Below are 24,686 nucleotides of genomic sequence, written 5' to 3' on the forward strand. Positions count from 1 at the left end.
GCGCAGACCATGCGGGCAATCTCGGCGAGCGTGGACGGGGAAGATGGGCCGTCGTGTCGAGCTGGCGAGCGACGGTTCGATGCGGCAGAAGAGGTCCGGCCCGGCACGCGCCGGCCATCTCGGTTTCATACAACGAACTACGGGGAGTTCCTTCTTTCTCTGCCCCCAAAATCACGGTAGAAAGTACTCTCGACGGCGGTCCTGCTCTACACAGCCATGGAGGCACGCTAGCTGCTCCTCGGCACCACGCCGGTGGGTGATGCGGGCCGCCGGCCGGCCGGGCATGCCCGTACAGGATCACGAGGACACGCGTCACGCGTGCAGCCTCACCGGACACCGGTGTTGGTGTGCAATGATCGGAAGCTACGCTGTACGGCCCTCGGACCTCTATCTCCTGCGCAGAAGCCGTGAACGCCGGCGGCGGAGGTCGGCACGGCGTGGCTGCCATCGACGGCGCCGGGCATGAGGTGGACGGTGTTTCATCTACCGTCGGGGACTCGGGGGTGGACGGTAAATGAAATACCGTCCACCCCTAGGCCTGTTGAAACCGTCGGATTGGTGTTGTACGGTCAGGATCGACTTCAACGTAGCAAGAGACTCCCGCTGGCTCGCGCTCGGCGTCTCGGCCGCTCCCTCCAGCGCTGAGCCGCTGCCCGCTGACCAACCTCGTCGGGGAAGATAATCAACGGCGCCGCACACCAGCCGTGCTCCGGCCGTGGACGCTCGCGGGACCGACGGACGCCGCCGGGGCGCTGAACCGTACTGTGCATCTGCAAGACGCGGACGGCTGTGAGAGCTCGCTGTCCGTTGAGGTCACGCCGGCGTGGTGGACATGCGGATGAGCCCATGCCATCGATGGTGCCGGGCAGCTCGAGCCCAGGGGGTGGTCTGACCCTCACGGCCACGATCAAGCCCGGTTGCGAGGCAGCGAGTCCTCCCTTCCTACGCTACTCTAGTCCTCTGGACGCTGTGCCGCGCCGGGGTTGCTCGCCACGACTAGAAGTTCTGTCGAGCCGCCGGCCGCCGGCCGTGAGGCTTTTGGTGCGGACGAACGCCGTCTAGCTAGCTATGATAAGCGACGGACATGGAGACTCGAGCCCGGCAGGTCTCGCTGGCAGCCGCACGACGCCGACGCGAGCCGGCGAGCGTAGGTTCATTCCCCTCCACTGCTAATGTTGGAGTACTCCATTAGATTATTCGGCAGCATTGATTAATTAGCCGAGCATGTGAGATATACAGGATGGACGCCATGGATAAGGTTCCTCCAGTCCTCCTCCATGGTCAAGATCTCTTCTCTGACAGGAAAGGCCTCTGCCCACTAGTTATCTGCTGAATGTGTGGGCTGCAGTTGCTGCCAATTGGGCGCCATGCGGGTGGCTGATGAGTCTCAACTAGTCCCATGGAAAATCCGAGAAATAAAAGTTGAAGAACCCCATGCGGTTGACTGATGACTGCTCTGACTCTTCTACTCTTTATACTAACATAGGTTTGGCCTCTAAAAAATTTCGCAAAAACTTTTTGCATCTTTGACTAAAAATTTAGAGTAGTAAATAAAGTCTAATTATAAAACCACCTCCACAACCCCCCGTGTAAATCGCGAGACGAATCTAATGAGGCATTTGACCGCGTGATTAGAGGGTGATTACTGTAGCACCATTATATCAAATTATCAATTAATTTCCGTCATTAGATTCGTCTCGAAGAGTTACACCCATCTCTAAAAAGGTTTTGCAAATATACTTTATTTAGTACTCCATGCGGATATTTGTCTTTTTGTGTAAAGTTGATGGAACGTGTAACCAAACACGGCCATACTCCCTCCGTCCCAAAACACAAATCATTCTAAAAATTCTTTGAAAGATTAACACTTAGATAAAATGGTCATATTTGCCCACTATTTATCATTTACCCCCTCCGTCCCAAAAAAACAAGTCATTCTAGAATTCAAATTTTATCCTAAAAATATATCATCTTACTCTATTTAGTCTGTGCATGCGCTTGGAAGAATCAATTAGTACCAAATATGGCTAATAAATAGAGGCAAATAAGGTCATTTTATCATTTTCTTAATCTATCTCTTAAATTTCTACAGTGACTTATTTTTGGGACGGAGGGAGTATACTTGGCACTAGTTGATTTTTACATGCACATGCACCTTCTAGATAGGGAAAAATAACTTGTTTTTTGACAAAAATTGAATCTCAGAGTGACTTGTATTTTGGGACCGAGGAAGTAAACTTGAAGAATGCCATTGGTACAAGCGAATGAATGTCAAAATGGCGAGGTAACGAGAGGAGTGGACGTATGGTGAGTTGGCGTGGCGACAATGTGTGACGGAACCGCCAAATTAAAACTCTAATTAAGCGTAATGGTCGTCATTTGAACACATCGGGCGCATTAGCTTAACAGCTTAATTTGGCGATCCTTTCTCAACCCACGGCCCGATCGAAACAACACCGATAGTCCCCCGCGAAGGAGGGCGCAGATGGTACAAGCACAACATAATACTTAAAAATACAACACCAAATGAGCACAAAACATTAGGTTTTTACAACCCGAGTTCAATTATACATATAATTTACAAGAGTTGCATAATTTACAAACTTTTCACTAAAATTCGAATAGACTAGATCCTACAACTACACTAGCCTGCAAAAGCCCTGACTAACCATGACCGGTCAGACCACAAGTGTACAACTCGACAACGCCCTAACCTAAGGGTCCCGCTCCTCAACCCACCACCCCTCTGCATCCCGGCGGATGAACTTGACACAACAGGGGCAGAAGTCGACGTCCGGGTGTCCTGCAATGATAGATGTGGCAACAAACCCTGAGTATTCTAATACTCAGTAAGGCTTACCCGACCAGTGGGTATAACTTAGCCCACCTAACTAGACATGCAAAGCTTTCTGGCTGGTGGTTAATTTGCATAAAAAGCTTCTAAAATAAGTCCTTATTTTTCCACTTTTAGCTCCAAATTTAATGTACAAAAATCATTAACTAGTATTTGCACCTGCTAAGTAAATCATGACAAACATGGGATAATAATTCATGATAGTCATTTCCAAACATCACTTAAAATTCCATATAGCATTACTACGATGCGGTGCTGCGATCAAGGTGCTCATATCCGAGAGCGACTGACGACGAATCGATCTGATTTAACCTTGCAAGGTGGATCTAACCAACACGGCACGCAAAAGCCCCGTCGGACCCCACGCACCAACCTTTCCCCTCCTCGCCTCGAACTACAGGAACCAGCACAACGACATATGGTCAGCCGAGCTCAACGTGAGACCACCAAAAATAAACATATGCATCCCAATTCTCCGCGACTACTCGACTCGCCCCAGGAGTTGGGTGCGGGTTCCTGTACTTTCGAAGCAAAGCAGTACTCGGCTTACCGGTTTCGACTACCTCCTACTCTCGGCATGCGGTTAGTACTGTTCAAACTCAATCACAGGGCCAGACAACGAACGATCCTTAACCGACACAGACGGGGCTAACTTTTCCCCTCCCGGTCTCCAAATTCTTTTCCTTTCTTACCTAATTCGATATTCCATATATTCAAAATAACTAAATACCCTATATCTCGCGAGTGACCCGAAATCACTCGTCTTCTACCGAGTTCTATTAAGCATAGCATTTCTATCGTCCTCTACATACTAGTACAACTCGAGGGAACCTAGGGATCATGCAACTAGGGTTCCAACAAATTCCTAAACCTAATGCACAAATAATAGCAACATAAATATAGGTGTCATAGTTTGAAATAAAAGGATGTGCACCGGGGCTTGCCTTGCGTCTGCTGCTCAACACTGGGGTGAGTGGGGCCTTGGGCCGACTCCCCACGATCCTCCTGCTGCGGGGCTTGCCCCTGGAGCTCCTGTGGCTCCGCAACCACCTCGTATACGACCTCTTCTGCCGCGGCTGCTATACGTATGCATAATGATATGAAAATGCATGCATGGGTTGCAATCTTAAAATAGCCAATGACTAGATGCAACCGCAAGTAATTTACACAAAAATTGCATTCCCTGACCCAAAACATTCCCCAAAAATCCGGAGTATCCGGACGAATACCCGGAGTATCTGGACCCCAAGTCCGGAGTTTCCGGGCCTATACCCGGAGTTTCCCCCGGAGTTTCCCAAACCCGGAGTATCCGGGCTTATACCCGGAGTTTCGCCCGGAGTGTTCAAAACCCGGATTATCCGGGCTTATACCCGGAGTCTCCAGGCTTGACAGCATTTTCGCCCCAAAAACTAAAATCTTGATTTTGACAAAACCAACCCACCAAAATCAAAACCCTTTTAGATCCTAGTTGAGGGATGCATATAGAGTTGATTGACCAAAAGAAATCACTTAGAACCTCCTAGAAACATAGATCGGGGCGGCACAAGTTTGAATACCTAGGATGAGCTTTTCTCCGCGCGAAGAACTTGAAACCGAGGGCACCCCGGGAAGGAATACGTGGGGAAGATTGCCCTCCACGCGGATTCGAAGTCTCCTTGGTCTTGGGATCGATTCGGGGTGGGGGATTTGGAGTTTGGGGTTTGGGGTTTGGGGAGAGGGAGAGCTTGTGAGGGAGAGGGGGGCCACGGTGAGGGAGTGAGAGGGAGAGGGAGTGGCGTGAGAGAGGGAGAGAGTGCTGGTGAGGGTGAGAGAGAAAAATAGAGTATTTATTATATTTGTGGAACCCAAACGACTAAATTAGGGAAATAGAAACTCCACGCCCGGAGTATCCGGGCCAATGGCCGGAGTATCCGGGTGTTACAATCCCTCCCCCTAAAAGAAATATTGTCCCGAGATTTAGGGTGAAAGTGCCAGTTTAAGAACAATGTAGAAAAAAATCAGGTACCGTGGTGAGTTTGGAGCAATTCCGGACATTTTGACTGAACAAACTCCTCCGTTTCCCAGGTAGCTTCTCATTCGAAGTGATTGCTCCATTGGACTTTGTAGAAATGGCTGGTTTAGTTGCGAGTGACCCGAGTCTTGTGATCCACAATTTTGATAGGATGCTCTGGATAAACAAGACCGGGCTCCAGTTGCAACTTTTCTATGTCAATCACCTTTTCTGGAACACGGAGGCATTTTCTAAGCTGAGAGACATGGAAAATATTATGAACCGCGGATAATTGGGTAGGAAGTTCCAGGCGATACGCTACCGGCCAACACCGCTCAATGATAGGAAAAGGCCCGACATAGCGAGGGGCGAGCTTTCCATTCACACCGAATCGCTGGACTCCTTTCATCGGAGATACCCGCAAGTAAACATGGTCTCCCACTTGGAAGGAGATAGCTTGTCGCTTTTTGTCCGCATAACTCTTTTGGTGGGTTTGAGCCGCTTTCAAATTTTTCTGTATGAGTTGAACTTGCTCCTCAGCTTCCTGAACTATATCAGGCCCAAAGAAATTTCTCTCCCCAGCTTCCGACCAATTTAATGGTGTCCCACACCTCCGTCCATATAATGCCTCAAAAGGAGCCATTTTGATACTCTCCTGGTAGCTGTTGTTGTAAGAAAAATCTGCAAGTGGCAGACATTCATCCCACTTTTTTACTGTAAGAGAGTACATAGGCTCGCAGCATATCCTCCAGAATTTGATTGATCCTCTCCGTCTGACCGTCCGTCTGAGGATGATAAGCTGAACTACGAATGAGCTGAGTACCGAGGGCTGAGTGTAACTGCTCCCAGAAGCGTGCAACAAACTGGGCACCACGGTCAGAAATAATAGTCCGGGGTACCCTATGCAAGCTAAGAATCCGACTGATATACAACTCCGCATAGTGTTGTGCCCTATAGATGGTCTTCACCGGTAAGAAATGGGCTGACTTCGTGAGACGGTCCACAATCACCCAAATAGAGTCGTACCCCTTTGAGGTCTTGGGAAGCCCAACAATGAAATCCATACTAATATCTTCCCACTTCCACGATGGTATACTCAGGGGCTGCAAGGGACCAGCTGGTCTCAAATGACTCGCCTTCACCCTTCTGCAAATATCACACTCAGATACATATCTGGCAATTTCCCGCTTCATCATCGTCCACCAAAATCGCTATTTTAGATCTCGATACATTTTGTTGCTGCCCGGGTGAATAGAATATCGGGAAAGATGAGCCTCATCAAGGATTTGTTTCCGAAGCTCAAAATTTTTAGGCACTACTAACCGATCTTGAAACCAAAGAACCCCCTCACTATCTCGATGGAAGCACTGCACCTGAGGATCATTCTCACCGAGCCGTTGCCTGATCTTATCCATGCCCGTATCATTTTTCTGAGCCTCCACAATTTGATCTCTGAGTGTAGGTGTGAGGGTAAGATTAGTAAGCGTGCTTTCAGATACAATAGCCAGATTTAATTTTTCCATTTCTTGGCACAAGGTTTCATGCACCACTGAGGCTGAGGTGCAACTGCAACTTGCCTTGCGACTCAGTGCATCCGCAACGACATTCGCCTTACCCGGGTGATAATGAATCTCCAAATCATAATTCTTTATCAACTCTAACCACCGTCTCTGGCGCAAATTCAATTCGCTCTGGGTAAAGATATACTTGAGACTCTTGTGGTCTGAGTATATATGAATAGGATTGCCCAGAAGATAATGGCGCCAGATCTTTAATGCATGCACGACTGCTACCAGCTCTAGATCATGAGTGCCATAATTCTCCTCATGTCGTCTGAGGACTCTGGAGGCATAAGCAATTACTCGCTGGTCTTGCATAAGGATGCAGCCTAGTCCCGTACCTGATGCATTACAACAAGTATTAATGGCCGAGTAATGTCCGGTGAAAACAAACAGGGATGAGAACGTAGTCGGGACCCGTACCTGATGCATCACAGTACACATCAAAAGGCCGGGTAATATCTGGCTGAGCGAGGTCAGGGGCAGACGTCAGAAGCTTTCTCAAAGTCTGGAAGGCCTGCTCGCATTTGTCGTCCCAACTAAATCTCACCCCTTTCTTGAGTAACTCAGTCATGGGCCTAGTAATTTTTGAGAACTCCGGTACAAACCGGCGATAATAGCCTGCTAGCCCAAGGAAACTCCGGATATCTGAAACAGACTCTGGTGTCTTCCAATTCAGGACATCCTGAATCTTGCTAGGATCAATAGAAATCCCCTTGTCTGAGATGATGTGGCCCAAGAACTGGACTTCCTTGAGCCAGAAATCACATTTACTGAATTTGGCGGACAGCTTGTGCTCCCGCAGGCGCTGAAGCACAATGCAGAGATGCTCTGCATGTTCTTCTTCATTCTTGGAAAATATCAGGATGTCATCAATGAAAATCACGACGAACTTATCTAGCTCGGGCATGAACACCGAGTTCATGAGATACATGAAATGAGCAGGGGCATTCGTTAGCCCGAAAGACATGACCAGATATTCAAAAAGTCCGTATCTGGTGGAAAAAGCCGTCTTGGGAATATCCTCAGCTCTAATCTTTATCGGATAATAGCCAGAGCGGAGATCAATCTTGGAAAATACTTTGGCCCTGAATAGCTGATCAAACAGAATATTAATCCGGGGAAGGGGATATTTATTTTTGATTGTGACGGCATTCAGAAGTCTATAGTCCACACACAACCTGAGGCTTTCATCTTTCTTTTTCACAAAGAGTATAGGACAGCCCCAAGGTGAAGTGCTAGGACGAATGTAACCCTTATCAAGCAACTCTTGCAATTGTTTCTTTAGCTCGGCTAACTCATTGGGTGGCATACGGTAGGGTCTTCGGGAAATGGGTGCCGTGCCTGGTTGCAACTCAATGGCAAACTCCACATCACGATCAGGAGGCATTCCAGGCAACTCATCCGGAAAGACATCCGGATACTCACATACCACTGGTATGTCGGCTAACTTTTTGCCCTCAACCTGATTGACCATGGGAGTCACTGACATGTGATTCTTCAAGTTCAAGGTCATACTACCATGGATAGAAGATTTGATGTGCACAGATTGTGAGGTCGTGTCCAGATTAACTCCCTGACCTTCCATCCAATTCATGCCCAATATAATATCTATCCTTTGTGTTGGTAACATTATCAGGGCTGTAGGAAAATTTTTTCCATGCAATTGCAGGGGTACTTGCTTGACAAACTGATTAGTAATTAACTTTCCCCCAGGTGAGTAAATATGATACGGTTTGGGCATGCTCTCTATCTTCAGCCCTAATCTAACCGCACATTCTTTGCTAATAAAAGTATGGGATGCCCCTGAATCAAACAATACTGTAACGGGTCGATCGTTTACTGAGAACATACCCGCCATCACTGGAGCGCCCTCAGGAATACCCTCGAGGGTGGTGTAGTGCACCTGCCCCGGCTTGAAATGAGCCACGTGCTGCTTCTGGCTCTGCTGACCGGACTGCTGGCCCTGTTTTGGTGGCATCGGGCAGTTCCGTGCAAAGTGCCCCGGCTGCCCACAGTTGTAACACGGAAACAAATTGGGGCGTACCCCAGCTGCTGCACCCAGACCTTCTGCTTGCTCTGCTGAGGAATAGGAGGCCTGACCGTCCCCTGAGGCTGTGTGTACTGGGGTGGCCGATACCCCCACTGCTGCTGTGGCTGGTGCTGAAAGGGGGCTCTCTGTGATCCTGACTGGACAAATCGAAACCGCTGTGGGGCGCTGCTCGAAGATCCTGCTGCCGGTGTTTTTCTCTTTTTCTCTACCTTATGAGCCAGGTGGGCGTCCTCCTGAATGATAGCCCCGTTGACTAGCTCACTGAAACTGTCGAACTTGACCATTGCCAAGCGATCCTGGAGCTTGCTACTGAGCCCCTGCCTAAAACAGGCCTACTTCTTCTCATCGGTGTCCACATGGTACCCGGCATACTGTGATAGAGTGTTGAAGGCCTAGGAATACTGTAGCACACTGTTATTGCCCTGTTTCAGGGCCAAGAACTCTGTGAGCTTCCTCCTAATCACCCCCGCTGGAATGTGATGTGCCCTGAAGGCTTCCTTGAACTGTGCCCAAGTGAACCGGGTGTCCGCGGGGAACATTGCCACATGATTGTCCCGCCATGTGCATGCGGGACCCCGGAGCTGCTGAGCTGCAAACCCTGCCTTGTCGTTGTCATTGTAGGGGTGCAGGGTGAACTTGGACTCAATAGTCCGAAGCCAGCTGTCCGCCTCCAATGGTTCATCCGCCTTATGGAAGAGTGGTGGCTGAGTAGCCAGAAACTCCGGATATCCAGGAGCTGGGGGCTGGGGATGATGTTCGTGCCGCTGTGCCCTGCCTTGCGCCACAATCTCCCGGAGGAGTGCCGTCTGCTCATCGCGTCCGGTGAGCATGGCCGCAATGGCTTGGGCCAAATCAGGAGGGTTCGGTGGTTCGCCCATTCTGCATTCAACCATGGTTGGGTCAGTCCGAATTTTTTTTATTACAAAACAATCAACCCTGGAAGAATGCAGAAAGCGTAAATTAAATCAAAAGCCGGAATTCTTTTTGCAACTAAATTCGGACTATCCGGATTCTCACCCGGAATATCCGGATATCCCCACCCAGACTATCCGGACCTATGTCCGGAGTCTCCGGATACACTCGTTGTGTTTCAGTTCCTCCCCACCCTCAAAATGCAAGAATTCTTTTTAAATCAATGAATGACATGATGCACAATGCATGACCGTCCTACGGTGACCTCTCATCTCCATCCCAATAATCTAGCTGCGACTCTAACATTAACCATACAGGGCTATTACAATTAACCCCCCGCCCACGCTACTAAATAACCTTTGTCTTAAGTTGAAATTCGTTTCTAAGTCGTAAAAACCTCAAAATTAGTCATGCTCGTACCACCCCAAGTGCATTTCGGCTCTGATACCAGCAGTGACGGAACTGCCAAATTAAAACTCTAATTAAGCGTAATGGCCGTCATTTGAACACATCGGGCGCATTAGCTTAACGGCTTAATTTGGCGATCCTTTCTCAACCCACGGCCCGATCGAAACAACACCGGTAGTCCCCGCGAAGGAGGGCGTAGATGGTACAAGCACAACATAATACTTAAAATACAACACCAAATGAGCACAAAACATTAGGTTTTTACAACCCGAGTTCAATTATACGTATAATTTACAAGAGTTGCATAATTTACAAACTTTTCACTAAAATTCGAATAGACTAGATCCTACAACTACACTAGCCTGCAAAAGCCCTGACTAACCATGACCAGTCAGACCACAAGTGTACAACTCGACAGCGCCCTAACCTATGGGTCCCGCTCCTCGACCTGCCACCCCTCTGCATCCCGGCGGATGAACTTGACACAACAGGGGCAGAAGTCGACGTCCGGGTGTCCTGCAATGATAGATGTGGCAACAAACCCTGAGTATTCTAATACTCAGTAAGGCTTACCCGACCAGTGGGTATAACTTAGCCCACCTAACTAGACATGCAAAGCTTTCTGGCTGGTGGTTAATTTGCATAAAAAGTTTCTAAAATAAGTCCTTTTTTTCCACTTTTAGCTCCAAATTTAATGTACAAAAATCATTAACTAGTATTTGCACCTGCTAAGTAAATCATGACAAACATGGGATAATAATTCATGATAGTCATTTCCAAACATCACTTAAAATTCCATATAGCATTACTACGATGCGGTGCTGCGATCAAGGTGCTCATATCCGAGAGCGACTGACGGCGAATCGATCCGATTTAACCTTGCAAGGTGGATCTAACCAACACGGCACGCAAAAGCCCCGTCGGACCCCACGCACCAACCTTTCCCCTCCTCGCCTCGAACTACAGGAACCAGCACAACGACATATGGTCAGCCGAGCTCAACGTGAGACCACCAAAAATAAACATATGCATCCCAATTCTCCGCGACTACTCGACTCGCCCCAGGAGTTGGGTGCGGGTTCCTATACTTTCGAAGCAAAGCAGTACTCGGCTTACCGGTTTCGACTACCTCCTACTCTCGGCATGCGGTTAGTACTGTTCAAACTCAATCACAGGGCCAGACAACGAACGATCCTTAACCGACACAGACGGGGCTAACTTTTCCCCTCCCGGTCTCCAAATTCTTTTCCTTTCTTACCTAATTCGATATTCCATATATTCAAAATAACTAAATACCCTATATCTCGCGAGTGACCCGAAATCACTCGTCTTCTACCGAGTTCTATTAAGCATAGCATTTCTATCGTCCTCTACATACTAGTACAACTCGAGGGAACCTAGGGATCATGCAACTAGGGTTCCAACAAATTCCTAAACCTAATGCACAAATAATAGCAACATAAATATAGGTGTCATAGTTTGAAATAAAAGGATGTGCACCGGGGCTTGCCTTGCGTCTGCTGCTCAACACTGGGGTGAGTGGGGCCTTGGGCTGACTCCCCACGATCCTCCTGCTACGGGGCTTGCCCCTGGGGCTCCTGTGGCTCCGCAACCACCTCGTATACGACCTCTTCTGCCGCGGCTGCTATACGTATGCATAATGATATGAAAATGCATGCATGGGTTGCAATCTTAAAATAGCCAATGACTAGATGCTACCACAAGTAATTTACACAAAAATTGCATTCCCTGACCCAAAACATTCCCCAAAAATCCGGAGTATCCGGACGAATACCCGGAGTATCTGGACCCCAAGTCCGGAGTTTCCGGGCCTATACCCGGAGTTTCCCCCGGAGTATCCGGGCTTATACCCGGAGTTTCGCCCGGAGTGTTCAAAACCCGGAGTATCCGGGCTTATACCCGGAGTCTCCGGGCTTAACAGCATTTTCGCCCCAAAAACTGAAATCTTGATTTTGACAAAACCAACCCACCAAAATCAAAACCCTTTTAGATCCTAGTTGAGGGATGCATATAGAGTTGATTGACCAAAAGAAATCACTTAGAACCTCCTAGAAACATAGATCGGGGCGGCACAAGTTTGAATACCTAGGATGAGTTTTTCTCCGCGCGAAGAACTTGAAACCGAGGGCACCCCGGGAAGGAATACGTGGGGAAGATGGCCCTCCACGCGGATTCGAAGTCTCCCTAGTCTTGGGATCGATTCGGGGTGGGGGATTTGGAGTTTGGGGTTTGGGGTTTGGGGAGAGGGAGAGCTTGTGAGGGAGAGGGGGGCCACGGTGAGGGAGTGAGAGGGAGAGGGAGTGGCATGAGAGAGGGAGAGAGTGCTGATGAGGGTGAGAGAAAAAAATAGAGTATTTATTATATTTATTGGACCCAGATGACTAAATTAGGGAAATAGAAACTCCACGCCCGGAGTATCCGGGCCAATGGCCGGAGTATCCGGGTGTCACACAATGACAACAAACCTCACCGGTAAAAACTATCATCCAAACAACAGAGCTACGAATACCGACCAAGCATCAAGGGAACATGGGATGCATTTGCAGTAAAAATGACTTGCATATATTTCCTCCATTTGCAGGTAACATTTTGGACATCCACACAATCTATAAACAAAACTTTTACGAGTAGTTTTGTAACAAAATAAGTGAAATGACCTAAATAATCCTCAACTAGGTCCATATATATATAGAAAGTCTGAGAAAAGAGTGAGATCTTGTTAAAATACAAATCCACTTCTAATGTCTTCTTCATCATCCATGGATGATCTTCTTCTAAAAACAAGCGCGTCCATTATAGTTTGACAAAGGGAGTACGGCAGAAGAAATTCGCCTCCTAAAGGTAGGAAATGGTAATGCGACGGCCCATCCCTGGAGAAACGCCACCGCCCGGTTCCACATCACGCGGGGCAACGCAATCCAACTCTCATGTGCGGGCGACGACGCGGTCAACAACATCTCTTCCTCTTGCTCTTGGCGGAGCCGCCTCTTCTCCACCTCGTAGTGGTGCAGCCACTCTTCCGCCTCTCTGGCAGAATGCCTAGCAGCGGCGGTTCACTTCCAGCCAATCTTCCGGCTCGTCGGCAGAAGGCCGCTCGTCTTTCTCGATCGGCGGGTAGTAGGAGATGATGGGCGTGGAGGAGTACTCCTAGGTCCACGCCATGGCCATCTGCTCATAGAGCTCGAGGTCGCTCTCGTACACCTCGTTGGCCTCGTGTGACGGAACCGCCAAATTAAAACTCTAAATTAAACGTAATGACCGTCATTTGAACATATCGGGCACATTAACTTAATGATTTAATTTGACAGCCCTTTCTCAGCCCACGTCCCGATCGAAACATCACCAATAGTCTCATGCAAAGGTGAGCGCAGATGGTAAAAGCACGACACATATTTGAAAATACAACAATATACACGAGATTCTGCCATAAGTTTTTCAAACCAAATTTAAATACCTGCATAATCTACAAACTTTACATCACCGAATCTAGAGTTCGAACATATGTAAAAGACCTACATCTGCCATAAGTGTACAACGAGAAGTCCCCTAACTAGGCGTCGGGCTCCACAACCTCCCATCCCACTGCGTCCCGATGAATGAACTTAACGCAGCAGGGACAGAAGTCAACGTCCGGGTGTCCTGAAATAATTGTGGCAACAAACCCTGAGTATACTAATACTCAGCAAAGCTTACCCGACCAGGGGTATACATAGCCCGTATCTAGACATGCACGGCTTTCTGGCCAGCGGGTTGTTTTGCTGAAAAGCATCTATAGTTGAATCTTTACTTTCAATGTTTTAGCCACATGTTCTATATAGAAAGACTCCCATCTAATGTTGGCATATCTACAACAATCATGTTGGAGTATTACAATAATGATTCAAAATAGTTCCATCATTTATCACTAATATTTTTAATTCATTTCTACGAGACAACAAAGAGATCGAGGCCCTCATATCTGTGAGACACGGCGAATCGATTCGATTTAACCTTGCAAGGTAGACCTAACCAACACGGCACGCTTAGGCCCCGTCGAACTACACGCACCAACCATTCCCCTCCCCGCCACGAACTACAGGACCGCCCCACCAGCGTATAGTCAGCCGAGCCCTACGAGAGACCACCAAAAGTAAATACATGCAAGCCAATTCTCCGCGGCCACTCGACTACCCTAAGGGGTGGGGAAAAGTCCTGTACTTTCGAAGCAAGGTAGTACTAGGCTTACCGGTTTCGACTACCTCCTACTCCCGGTATGCGGTTAGTACAATTCCATCCCCGATCAGCACTGCCAACAACAGACGGTCCTTAATCGACACAGACGGGGCTAAGACACTCAAAAACCCTGTCCTGCTGCCATACCTATACATTGTCATCATTTCCCCGTCCGGTCTCACATTATCCATTTATCTCAAATCATACTCAAATATTCATGTACTGAAATAGCCATATATCATATATCTCACGAGTAACAGAAAATTACTCGCCTTCTAATCATCTTATATCTCGCGAGTGGCAGGAGAGCACTCGTCTTCTACCGGAAACCATTAAGCATAGCACTTCTATCGTCCTATACATACTAGTATAACTCAAGGAGACCTAGGGATCATGCAACTAGGGTTTCAAACAATTCCTAAACCTAATGCACAAATAATAGAGACATATAAAGGTGTCATAATTTGAAATAATCGGATGTGCACCGGGGCTTGCCTTCGGGCTGTTGCTCAGAGCTAGGGTCAGGCGGGCCTTGGGCCGGGTTCTCACGCCTCTCCTCCTGGGCTTGCTCCGGCTGCTCCTGCGGTGCCGCAATCACCTCAAACACGACGTCCTCAACGGCGGATGCTACACGAATGTATATGAAATAATTGAGTGCAGCTCAATGATGCAACTACTATACTTCAAACTGAAATGCCCTGCGGACTGTCAGCACCCAAGTGGCGGACCGTCCGCGGTTCAACTCTGCAGACCCACCAGAACCAATTACCTCTCTGGACAATTTCAAATCTATATGGCGGACTGTCCGCTCCAAAATAGCGGACTGCCCACAGTTTAATTCCGCAAAACCACCAGAGGCAACGACGCCTCTGGACAAATTTTTAATTTCTACGGCGGACTGTCCGGCCCTCCTTGGCGGTCCGTCCGCAGTTCACTCTGCCAATTCCACCAGAGACAATAACGTCTCTGGACAAAATTCTAGACTCTACGGCGGACTGTCCGCTCTCAATTAGCGGACCATCCGCAGTTCAACCCTACGAAACCCACCAGAGACAACATCGTCTCTGGACAAATTTCGAACTCAACGGCGGACTGTCCGCTCTCCAATAGCGGACCGTCCGCAGTTCAATCCTACGAAAACACCAGAGACAACATCATCTCTGGACAACTTCTAACTTGACCTGCGGACTGTCCGGCCCTCCTAGGCGAACCGTCCGCGATTCCTATCTTTTGACACCGCGCGCCGCCACCAGTGAGGCCGGCGTGGCGCCGCGGCGCGCCGTTCCCGCCGACGATGGCCCGACCGACGGCGAGGCTAGCACTAACCATCTACTGGACAAGGCGCACATGGGCATGGGTGATGCACGCAAAGAACTCAAGCCTAACCTAGTCGGCGACGTGCGGCCCGTGGCGGTCAAAACGATATCGTCGTGAACGTGCGTGGAAACAATAAGAACGTGGAGGAACGAGGGGAGCATGAGCATTAGCGACTCACTTACAATCGATTTGAGCCCTTGGGCGAAGGAAACGGTGCTCGGACGATGGAGTTCCATGGTGAGGTCGAGTTTGGACCAAACTAAGACCGACGGCCGGGGAATCCGAGATTCCCGGTGAGGTGGGGGTTGTGGCTGTGGTTGGAGAGGTTGAGGAGGGAGCTAGGGAGGTGGTCGAGCTTCCGGTGCGGTGGATTTGAAATCCATGGGGGAGAGCTCGCGAAATCGGCCGACGAACGGGAGTGCTCACGCGCCGTCCATGGCGTCGGGAGAGAGAGAGTGAACTGAGGGAGAGAGAGAACGAGGGCTTGGGCGCGGAGTGGGTGGAGGGCGGTGCGCGACTTCAATGCGGCGTACGGGGAGGTCTGGGAGAGCTCGACGGTCGGCACGTGGCGGCGACCGACGATCCTCGGTCACGGAGGAGCAGGTGAAACAGAGCTGTCACAGACCGTCCGCAGCCCCAAGGAGACTGTCCGCGAGGCTTGATGTTACACCTCGTCGTTGGTCGGGTGGTCGTCGAGCATGGGGTCGCGGAGCACGGAGACGATGAGGAGGAGGAGCTTGTGGACAGTCGTTGTTGCCGGGCTCCAGCTCTCGTCGCGGAAGATGTCCAGCGTCATCTCCCCTTCCGCGCTGATGTTGGGTGGTACACCTGAGGATGATGGATGGCACGGTTAGAGATCGTTGGATCGATTGAAATAAACAAACCATGCAATTGTTGGAGTACGCACCTTGGTTTTGAAGGTGATTTTTGGGGGCTTGAAGGGATAGTTGCCGACGAAGTTGATGTCCACGGGGAACGTCCCTCCGGCGTAGGGCCTGCCGTCGGGGCCGTCGATGACCACCTCCCAGTGGAGGAGGTCCGTCACCGGCGACGCGCCGGGCTGGCAGAACGCCGGCGGCTCGACCCATATCAAGCGGAGCTCCCTCCGGATCCGTCCTCTGAGAGGCTCCAATCCCATCCTCCCTCGCTAGTCGCTACCAGTACTGGGGAAACCCTATTCGTTCAGGCCAAGGCTGCGTTGGTACTTGGTACGGACGTGCTACCGCTGGAGAGAGATTGATCGCGTGCACCCGACCTGCGAGATCAATGTATAGGCTGTATTCCGTGTACGATCCTCTTCCGCGATCCGACTTCGGAGGCACTACACTGTACCGAAAAAAACGTGGCATATGATTCAGAGAAAGAGTATGATGCAGGAAACGGGTAAGATCGGATCCCAGCATACATGTTCATGATAGGAGAGATCGGAATTTTGTTCCGACTTTTTCTTCCCTGGAGGCGGTTCTGCGCCGTGGGCTTTACTGGGCTCACTTGTCGCTGCTACACTGACATTGGTGTAGACACTGCAAGCAATCACAACCGAGGCAAAATTCACATGCAACAAAATTCAGTCGCATCCCAGCATACATGTTTCACGAAATTCATTTCTTCACTCGGGCACCTTAGAGCGAGGCAACGAGGGCAGAGCACAGCTCCAACCGCCTCACATCCTCAGGACTCTGTTCATCGGAATCTAACACATGACCTGCACGGCCGCACCACATCCTCATGAAGGCTACCTATATAGTTATCTGCTGTACATTTTTTTATATATACACAAATCGAGCATGGTACAACATTTATTAATTCAATTATCAGGTCAACTTAGAGTTCCGATATAACGATAACCACCTGAAACTTTATGCTGACAGTGACAGCAACCAGCGCAGCTGCGGTACATCAGGCCCCAACACCCGTTTGGTTGGTTCCCACGTCAAAAGAGGGAGTCAAGGTACGAGTAGTTGTACAGGCGGCCGAACTGAAGCAGGCTGCCGTACACCCTGTCCCAGACCCCGACGAAAAGCATGTCGGTGTCAGGGCTGAAGGACGTGCCGGATATCTCGCCAAAGAAGTCCAGCTCTTGCCTTCTGTTGTAGTCGCTCTTCACATCGTAGATGTGCACAAAGTCGGCTGGTTCCGCCATCGACATGAACTGCCCATCCGAGGTGAAGCGGATTGACCGGATGGCTCCTAGGTTACCCCTAAGAACATGGACGGCTTTTGAGAGGTTCCTCGAGTCCCAGATCCGGCATGTCTTGTCTTGGTTACCAGTAGCAAACGTTCGCCCATCAGGGCTCCAAGCCGATGCAAATGAGTAGTCCCGATGACCTTTTATGGAATGAAGAGTCTGCAAGCAACCAGAGGTAATGGTGAACTCAGTTAATCGCATGTAACTACCAGCAATTTAATGTGAAGGATCTATTGATCTGAGCTTAGTTAGCATCCTCATGGCGACTGAATACCTTTCCGGAGCTGGCATCGATAAGTAAACCATCAGGGTCATCCCCCACAATAACAACCACCTTTCTGTCAGGACTCAATGAAGTATGCTGCATCAACAAAATATACATAGTAAGAACAGAAACAATAATAAAAGTATGGAAACATTCACTGAAGTTGACCTACTATCTACCAATTCATTCTCATAGCAACAAGAAAGAGGAAAGTAAAAGTTTCCATGGTTGCTATGTGATGAAGTGCCTTGAAGGGTGCCAGCGGGGCAATGTCATTCTTTCTTTTATTAATCATTATATCTAGAATATAAATATAAGAAGAAGCTATTAGCAGGTATCAACATATAATTGGTCTATGGAGTAAATTTAAGGTGGACCGGTTGGAATTATGGTCGGAGAAAAAGCGGCACTTCAAGACTGGGATGGGCCTCAGGGAAGCAGACCAACCCTCTTTCTCATCTTCTGTTCTACTTAGAAGGTGCTGTACTTCAAGGCCGTTGGAGAGAGAGCAGCAAATAAGAGGCTAATCCGAGGGCTCCTAACTAGTTTAGTCCAGCTGTTATTGTGTTGATGCAATATGCAGATAACACGGTCACTTTTTCGTCCCCTGGGGTAGAGTTATTGAGAAAGGTGAAATTCATCTTATCTTGCTTTGAGCAGCTATCAGGGACGAGAATTGATTTTCACAGAAGTGAGGTAATAGCCATGAACTTGGGACCTGATCAAGTTGACCTAACTTCTCCTGGGGTGTCCAGTGGGCAGTGGGGAGCTTGCCTATGAAGTATCTCTGTGTGCCTCTTCATTTTTCCAAACTTAAAGTGGGGAAGAAACAACCAGTAGTTGACAAGATAATTGAGCTCCCAAAATGGGCTAGCGCTATTTTATGAAGGACGGCTAGTGCTCATCAAGACCTGCTTAATGAGCATTCCCTAAACCACTTCTATTTCATCAAGTTCCCACAATGGGCCATGCAGATCATTAACTCTCACTTGGCTCATTTCCCATGGTATAGCTTTGATGGGCATAGGACATACCATCTGGTTAGCTGGCCTTCAGTGTGTACGAGAAAGTATTATGGGGGATTGGGAGTTCCTGACCTCAAAGACCTCAAGATATGTTCAAGAGGATCAGCTGTGGAAATAACTTGTCAAATTAAATATAAAAAAACCGAAAACCTAATGTTTTTGCCTACAAGGATAACAAGTCATTGTTGTTTTGGATGGGGATCAAGTCTTCGTTGTTTTGGATAGGGGTTATGTGGGCATCAGATGTAGCAAGGATGAGATACAGAAAATTAAATTTTGGGAAGAACTGGCTAGGTTCAGCTACATTGCAATCCTTTTCTAGTATTGATATGTTTTAGTGAATGAACAAACTGCAAATGGTAGCTGCATATAGGACGGTGTGAACCTAAAGTGCAGTTTTAGGTGTACAACTGTGGATCAGCATAGAAATTGGGAGGCGGCGGTGCAGCTGGCTTAGCATATCCTTTACTCATGACTTCATGAGTAGGATGAAGTAATTTTGCAGTACAGCTCTATGTACTGTACTCTTCTCAGTCCTTGTACAAAGTATTGAATTTTAGAGTCACTCCTGTGTTCAACCCTGTGGTTTAGAAAATCCACATTCCCCCACGAGTGCACAATATCTTCCTTTGGCGTCTATCTATGGACAAGCTCCTAACAAGAGATAATGTGGCTTAGAGGAAAACGGAAGAGGGTGGAAAGTGTTTATTTGGTTGTGGGAACAAAAGTTCTCACTACCTCTTCGTTGAATGTGTGTAGCTAGAGAGATCTGGTGATCATTATCTGAACAGTTAGGTTGGAATATGATTTCAGATTTTTGAATCTCTAGCTAACTATTGGCTTCGCACCAAGAAACATGCTGTGCTGAATATGTTCAATTATGCTGTCATTGGAGTTTGTGGAAGCTAAGAAACAACTTTTGCTTCCAGAATGGCAGGTGCTCAGGTTTGCAAACAGCTGTGGTGGCCCATGATACAATGTTCAGTGGGTGAACCGATAACAATGAAACTTCAAACCTTTCTGCCCTTGAAGGGACTGCTCCCTTCCTCCATCAAACAGCCATGAGCTGCTCCCAGGCATCCATTTCACCACCGGGCTCTAATCAATGGAACCCGTTGTCTCGGAGCAGAAGCTGTCGGATGGGCAATGTTCCATGTCCCTGTGTATGTTCCTTAGGCCACGGCAACTCCACAGCTGGTGTTCTGGGCTGGTTGAATGCCTGATGAGTGACACTGACAATCCATCACCAGGTTAAGTCACAGAAGATCTCCCTGGCAACCACCTCGTCTGTGCAGTGGACTCCTTCATCAGCCTGTAGTTCAGGTGCTGTTGCTGGGTGAGTGACTCCTGGCAGAGCAAACAGATTTGTGGTCCCCATTGCATGCTGCCAGGCGCAAACAACTGTGATACTTGCCAAGGTCTTGCCGAATTTCTGTCCCAACCGCCAATGTGGCCTACCAGGTTTAGGTTGCTGACACTAACCTCCACAGCCAGGAGGGGAGCTTCTATGAGGTGACATCAATGGTACCAACAAAGCAGCAGTTTGCTTGTGGCCTCTGCCTCTCAAATCAAATGATAACAGAACCCCCCACCCCCAGCCCCTGGGGCAAAGATGGTATTTCACCTTTCCCAGCCTAAACAGAAAATTTGTTGGGGGGGGGGGGGGAGCCTGTAATGGAAGTGGATGGAGCAGGACATTTCTAAACGGCGCGCCCTTTCAATGGAAATGAAGCGTACTATGTCAGTTCAATGGTATATTTCTGAAACTGGAAACTTTGGGTGTCACTGAACCAGTTATTCCAAAAAAATAAAAATTGTAAATACCAGTGTTGATAACGTGTGAGCAAAAAGGGATGTCTGTTTCAACAGTAGTGATGCAACCAATGCGTTGTTCCAAACAAAGCACAAGGTAAAAGAAACCAAAGTAACTTACATTCACTGGCCATTCGAACTGAAAATATTTGCAGAGTTGGAATCTCTCCATGTCATAGTCTCTCACACCAGAGTCGTTATTTGATGCTATGAAGTGAACGGCACCGCTGGGGGTGTAAAATCAGAACTCAAATGAATACATACGTTCATAGGGTGTAAAATCAGAACTCAAATGAACACATACGTTCATAGGTAGCATCTTTAGTAACATAGATAGGATGTTACCTAGAGGTATTGAATATCTCAACCGCATTGGTAATAGCATTGTCATCATAAGTTGTTCGGCAGCAAAAACTAATTCCTTCCCGATCAAGGTGCTGCAATGCATATTAACAGAAGATAATCAGTTGAACAAAAGATCGTTATTTAGAACAAACAAACAGATTAACCATATGAACACAAGCACAAGAGTGATCAGTTTATTATTTGGTAGTAAAAGGAGTCATTGGATAGTCTATTTTTTATATATATCAAAATCAGCTATTATACTGGTCTCATATTTGCATTCACCATAACATTTGAATTTCCATGAGAGAAAACACCATCGATAAGAATAAGTATGCACTACGACCTTTAAGTTAGCCATGAGTATCTAGTAAAAGAGCGAATTGATACATACTGAATAAGTGAATCAAAATAATATGACCATGTCAAAGCTAGTACAGTGCCATAGATACATCAACAGTTTTGATTGAAAATAACTTACTTTACAGATTAGCTCTCCTTGAAAACCACCAGCTACCAGCAAATTGTCCTTGACCGCCAAGGTACTAACTTGAGTCTGAGAAAAACCCTCTGATAAAATTCCCGAGCGTTTCTGTATAAAGATGGTCATTAATAATATAAGTTGAATGGCAAGAGAGACCCCTTAAGTCCGATACAGAAAAAGAAAATACAATGACACATCATACCTCCCTTGGCGCTACATGTCCTTCGACATTCATCAGTTCAGTATTGGCGCCACTCAATGCTGACCAGTGACGAATTGAGTAATGTGACGTAAAGTAGACGTCATGCTTAGATGTAGCCCACACCAAATTTCTCAGCTGCAGGCACAAAACCAGACATGTTGGTTTCTCTCAACATTTACGCATTAAAACCATATAAGAGAGGATGGATATTGATAAGGAGTTCAACACTGATTGCAAGGAAGCTCAAACACAGTGGAATCTTTGTTTAGTTTTGAGAAGAGAACATAGGTAGAACCACATATGAGATCATGCAGATAGCCCCAGGACCCTGAATATATTGATTTTTTTTACCTCAGTAGAACATCTCCAGATAGCAGATATAGAGATGAATTGGTGAAAAAGGTAACACAATTCTTTACAGAGTTAACAGGGGTACCTCGTGCCCTTTAGAAAGGAAGAAGTGTCACTATCCAAGTATCCATGCAAACTTTAAGTAAATTTTCATGTTTCATTAAGTTTTGGGTGTCTCATTATTCAACCAAGAAAACCAACTAAGCCACAATTTGACAGAATCTAGCAACTTCTCATATTATGTTAGTATTCGACACTCAGAAAATTTATTATAACAGCAAAATCAAAACAAATTTGAGAAATAGCGCAAAGGCCAAAAATGAAAGAAAAGGCAGTTAGCTCACCTGAAAATGTAGAATAGTTGATTTTACTGATCTAGTATTTTGCCTGAACTCATAATACATGCCACCTTTCTCTGTTGGTTTGCAATCCTGTTCCATGACAAGTGTCAACCACATGAGACAGGATATTTTACAGGGTTGAACCTCCTAAAAGATTAGAAGGCACACCTTCATTGCTTCTTCACCAGAATTGGGGACATTTTCATAATTTTTGTACTGTTCTAATCTGGTCTGCCTGTATTTTTCACGAGTTACAGCTAGCCTCTCCCAGACTATTCCTTGCATGTCTTTTCCTTTTCTTGCGTCTGCTGATGAAGTATCTGGGATATCAGCATTCTGAACAGAAAAAATAAAATTGACAGCAGACAGCCATTAGAGCATTCAAGTGATTAGTGAATCAACCAGACCAATGTTCAAGTTGAACACAAATTTTATGTTATGCGAAGGATTGTTTAGATTAAATTAAGTGTAAACTGTTGATGATCGATTTTGTTGCAACCCATAATATTGTGACTGATCAAACGAGACCTACCATTACAAGTAGTACGTGGGCTATGCAAAGGATACGAGAAGGCAACATTATTAGTAACAATATACATTTCTAGTTGTCAGCCACATAGAATTCTACTCACCCAATAAGAAGCGCGCACCATGAAAGGTGACAAAATAAAAGGGAAACATACCGAGAGCGGACATAATCATCATCATCATCCGAATCGGAGTCCCTAAACCCTCGCTCTTGATGCTCATCGACCATGCCATCAACAGGATCATCCATGTCGTAATCATAATCATCCTCCATCTCTTCAGCGTGGTAGTCGTGATAATTGGACATTGATCCTCTCATAGGAGAGATGCAACTCTTCCCTGCAAACCAAAACACACACCACAATGAGCAACCATGCCCTCACGGAAATCAATTGCATATTTGCATAGCATACGAGCGAGCATCTCTACAACCTCCTCCTAACCCAATCCACTCCACAGTACTATGACTCAGGGCGGACCCAGTATAGCTGTATAGGACATGGGTGTACACATGTACACCCGATAATTTTTGCAAACGAAATCGAAGTTAGTAGGTAATATATTGTCACTGGATTCAGATCCGAATACAAATAGTTTTGTTAGGGTTCGGGGTGCTCCGTCTCGCATAGCAGAAGGAAAGAGAAAGGGCGGGCATACCTGGTGGATGCCCGGTGCCGGCAAAGGGCTGGGTGAAGACGTGATAAATGGCGCCGCCGCTCGCCCAGCCGTCACCGCCAGGGAAGGAAGAACAAGGGAGGAGAGGGTTCGAGAGGAGGGAAAGGAGAGGGTATCTGAGGTCCTGAGCCGTGAGCCGTGGAGCCCTGAGCCCTGAGCGGGAGGGCTGTCAATGAGCCGAGCTCGAGCGAGCCTGCCACCTCAAGGTGCAGCGTCTCGAGCCGAGGCAGATCTGAGCCTGAGATGTTCTTAATTTTTGTTCACACCATATATCCATAGCATCAATAGGATAGATAAGAATAAGTATGTATAAGCGATCAATGAATAAATGAGAAGAGAAATTGAAAAAATACATACCTAGACATCTAGTCTTATTATTAGTTTTATTATTTTATATTTTTTAGCTCGTGCGACACAACAGCTCGCTAGGTAACAGAATGCTCGCTAGCTAATGAAACGCTCTAGCCTCCAGCTATATTACTTTAACTTTGGATGGTTGAAAATTTATTAGAGGTAATGATCCATGCAAATAGAAATACTCAAACTTCATCGAATAGCTCGACCTCGAATCGTTGGAGCTCATGAGCTCTAGGTTAGACCCATGCTCAACTTGACCTCTAACATATCAAATAATATCTCTTCCTATTTCTAGAAAGAACAAACTATGTCCTTAGTTTGTTATTAATTTTGGTCATTAAAATTTTCACTAGATAAAGAATTGAAAGTGGACGGAGAGTTCACCTCTAGGTTGTAGTGACCTCCAACTTGAAATTGAGGTTGATTTATCTACTTTATAAACAAATAATTAGCAAGAGGTGAAGTGAAAGATCATGAGCAGGACCAAGTACACCACGCCATAAACATGTAGGCGACATTCGCAAGATAACCATATATAGCAAGGTAATCACATAAGAAAACTGGTGAAAACATCGGCGAGCGAACAATTGGCGAGCAAAAAAAGGTTGGCTCGTTCATCAGACCATAGTATCTGGACGAGAATGCATGCTAATATGGTGGGCTTCTCCTCATTGCTAAGGTCAAAATCGTGACATTCAGCATCATGAAAGATGGCGGGAGATATTTTGAGGGAGGAGATGGGTAGCGTTGTATGTAAGTGTGTTATCGCCATAAATTAACAGGTTAA

General features: G+C 47.2%; 2 protein-coding genes across 2 annotated transcripts; both read right to left on the bottom strand.

Moving 5' to 3' along the window:
- Window positions 1-15,990: 15,990 nt before the first annotated feature.
- On the bottom strand, window positions 15,991-16,464 carry LOC120653729 (probable ubiquitin-conjugating enzyme E2 12). The gene is made up of 2 exons (XM_039931408.1): window positions 16,230-16,464; window positions 15,991-16,154 (listed from the first exon to the last, which is right to left on the bottom strand). The coding sequence occupies exons 1-2, from the start codon at window positions 16,462-16,464 to the stop codon at window positions 15,991-15,993; spliced, it is 399 nt and encodes a 132-aa protein (XP_039787342.1).
- A 606-nt stretch (window positions 16,465-17,070) lies between these two features.
- Window positions 17,071-23,659, bottom strand: LOC120657067 (uncharacterized WD repeat-containing protein C2A9.03-like). Its single transcript, XM_039935312.1, has 10 exons — window positions 23,525-23,659; window positions 23,034-23,206; window positions 22,508-22,675; window positions 22,343-22,429; window positions 21,648-21,782; window positions 21,443-21,553; window positions 20,962-21,053; window positions 20,738-20,843; window positions 17,789-17,875; window positions 17,071-17,673 (listed from the first exon to the last, which is right to left on the bottom strand). The coding sequence occupies exons 2-10, from the start codon at window positions 23,184-23,186 to the stop codon at window positions 17,260-17,262; spliced, it is 1,353 nt and encodes a 450-aa protein (XP_039791246.1). The 5' UTR covers window positions 23,187-23,206; window positions 23,525-23,659; the 3' UTR covers window positions 17,071-17,259.
- Window positions 23,660-24,686: the final 1,027 nt, after the last annotated feature.

This window comes from Panicum virgatum, chromosome 1N, assembly GCF_016808335.1.
Source record: "Panicum virgatum strain AP13 chromosome 1N, P.virgatum_v5, whole genome shotgun sequence".
NCBI classification, from domain to species: domain Eukaryota; kingdom Viridiplantae; phylum Streptophyta; class Magnoliopsida; order Poales; family Poaceae; genus Panicum; species Panicum virgatum.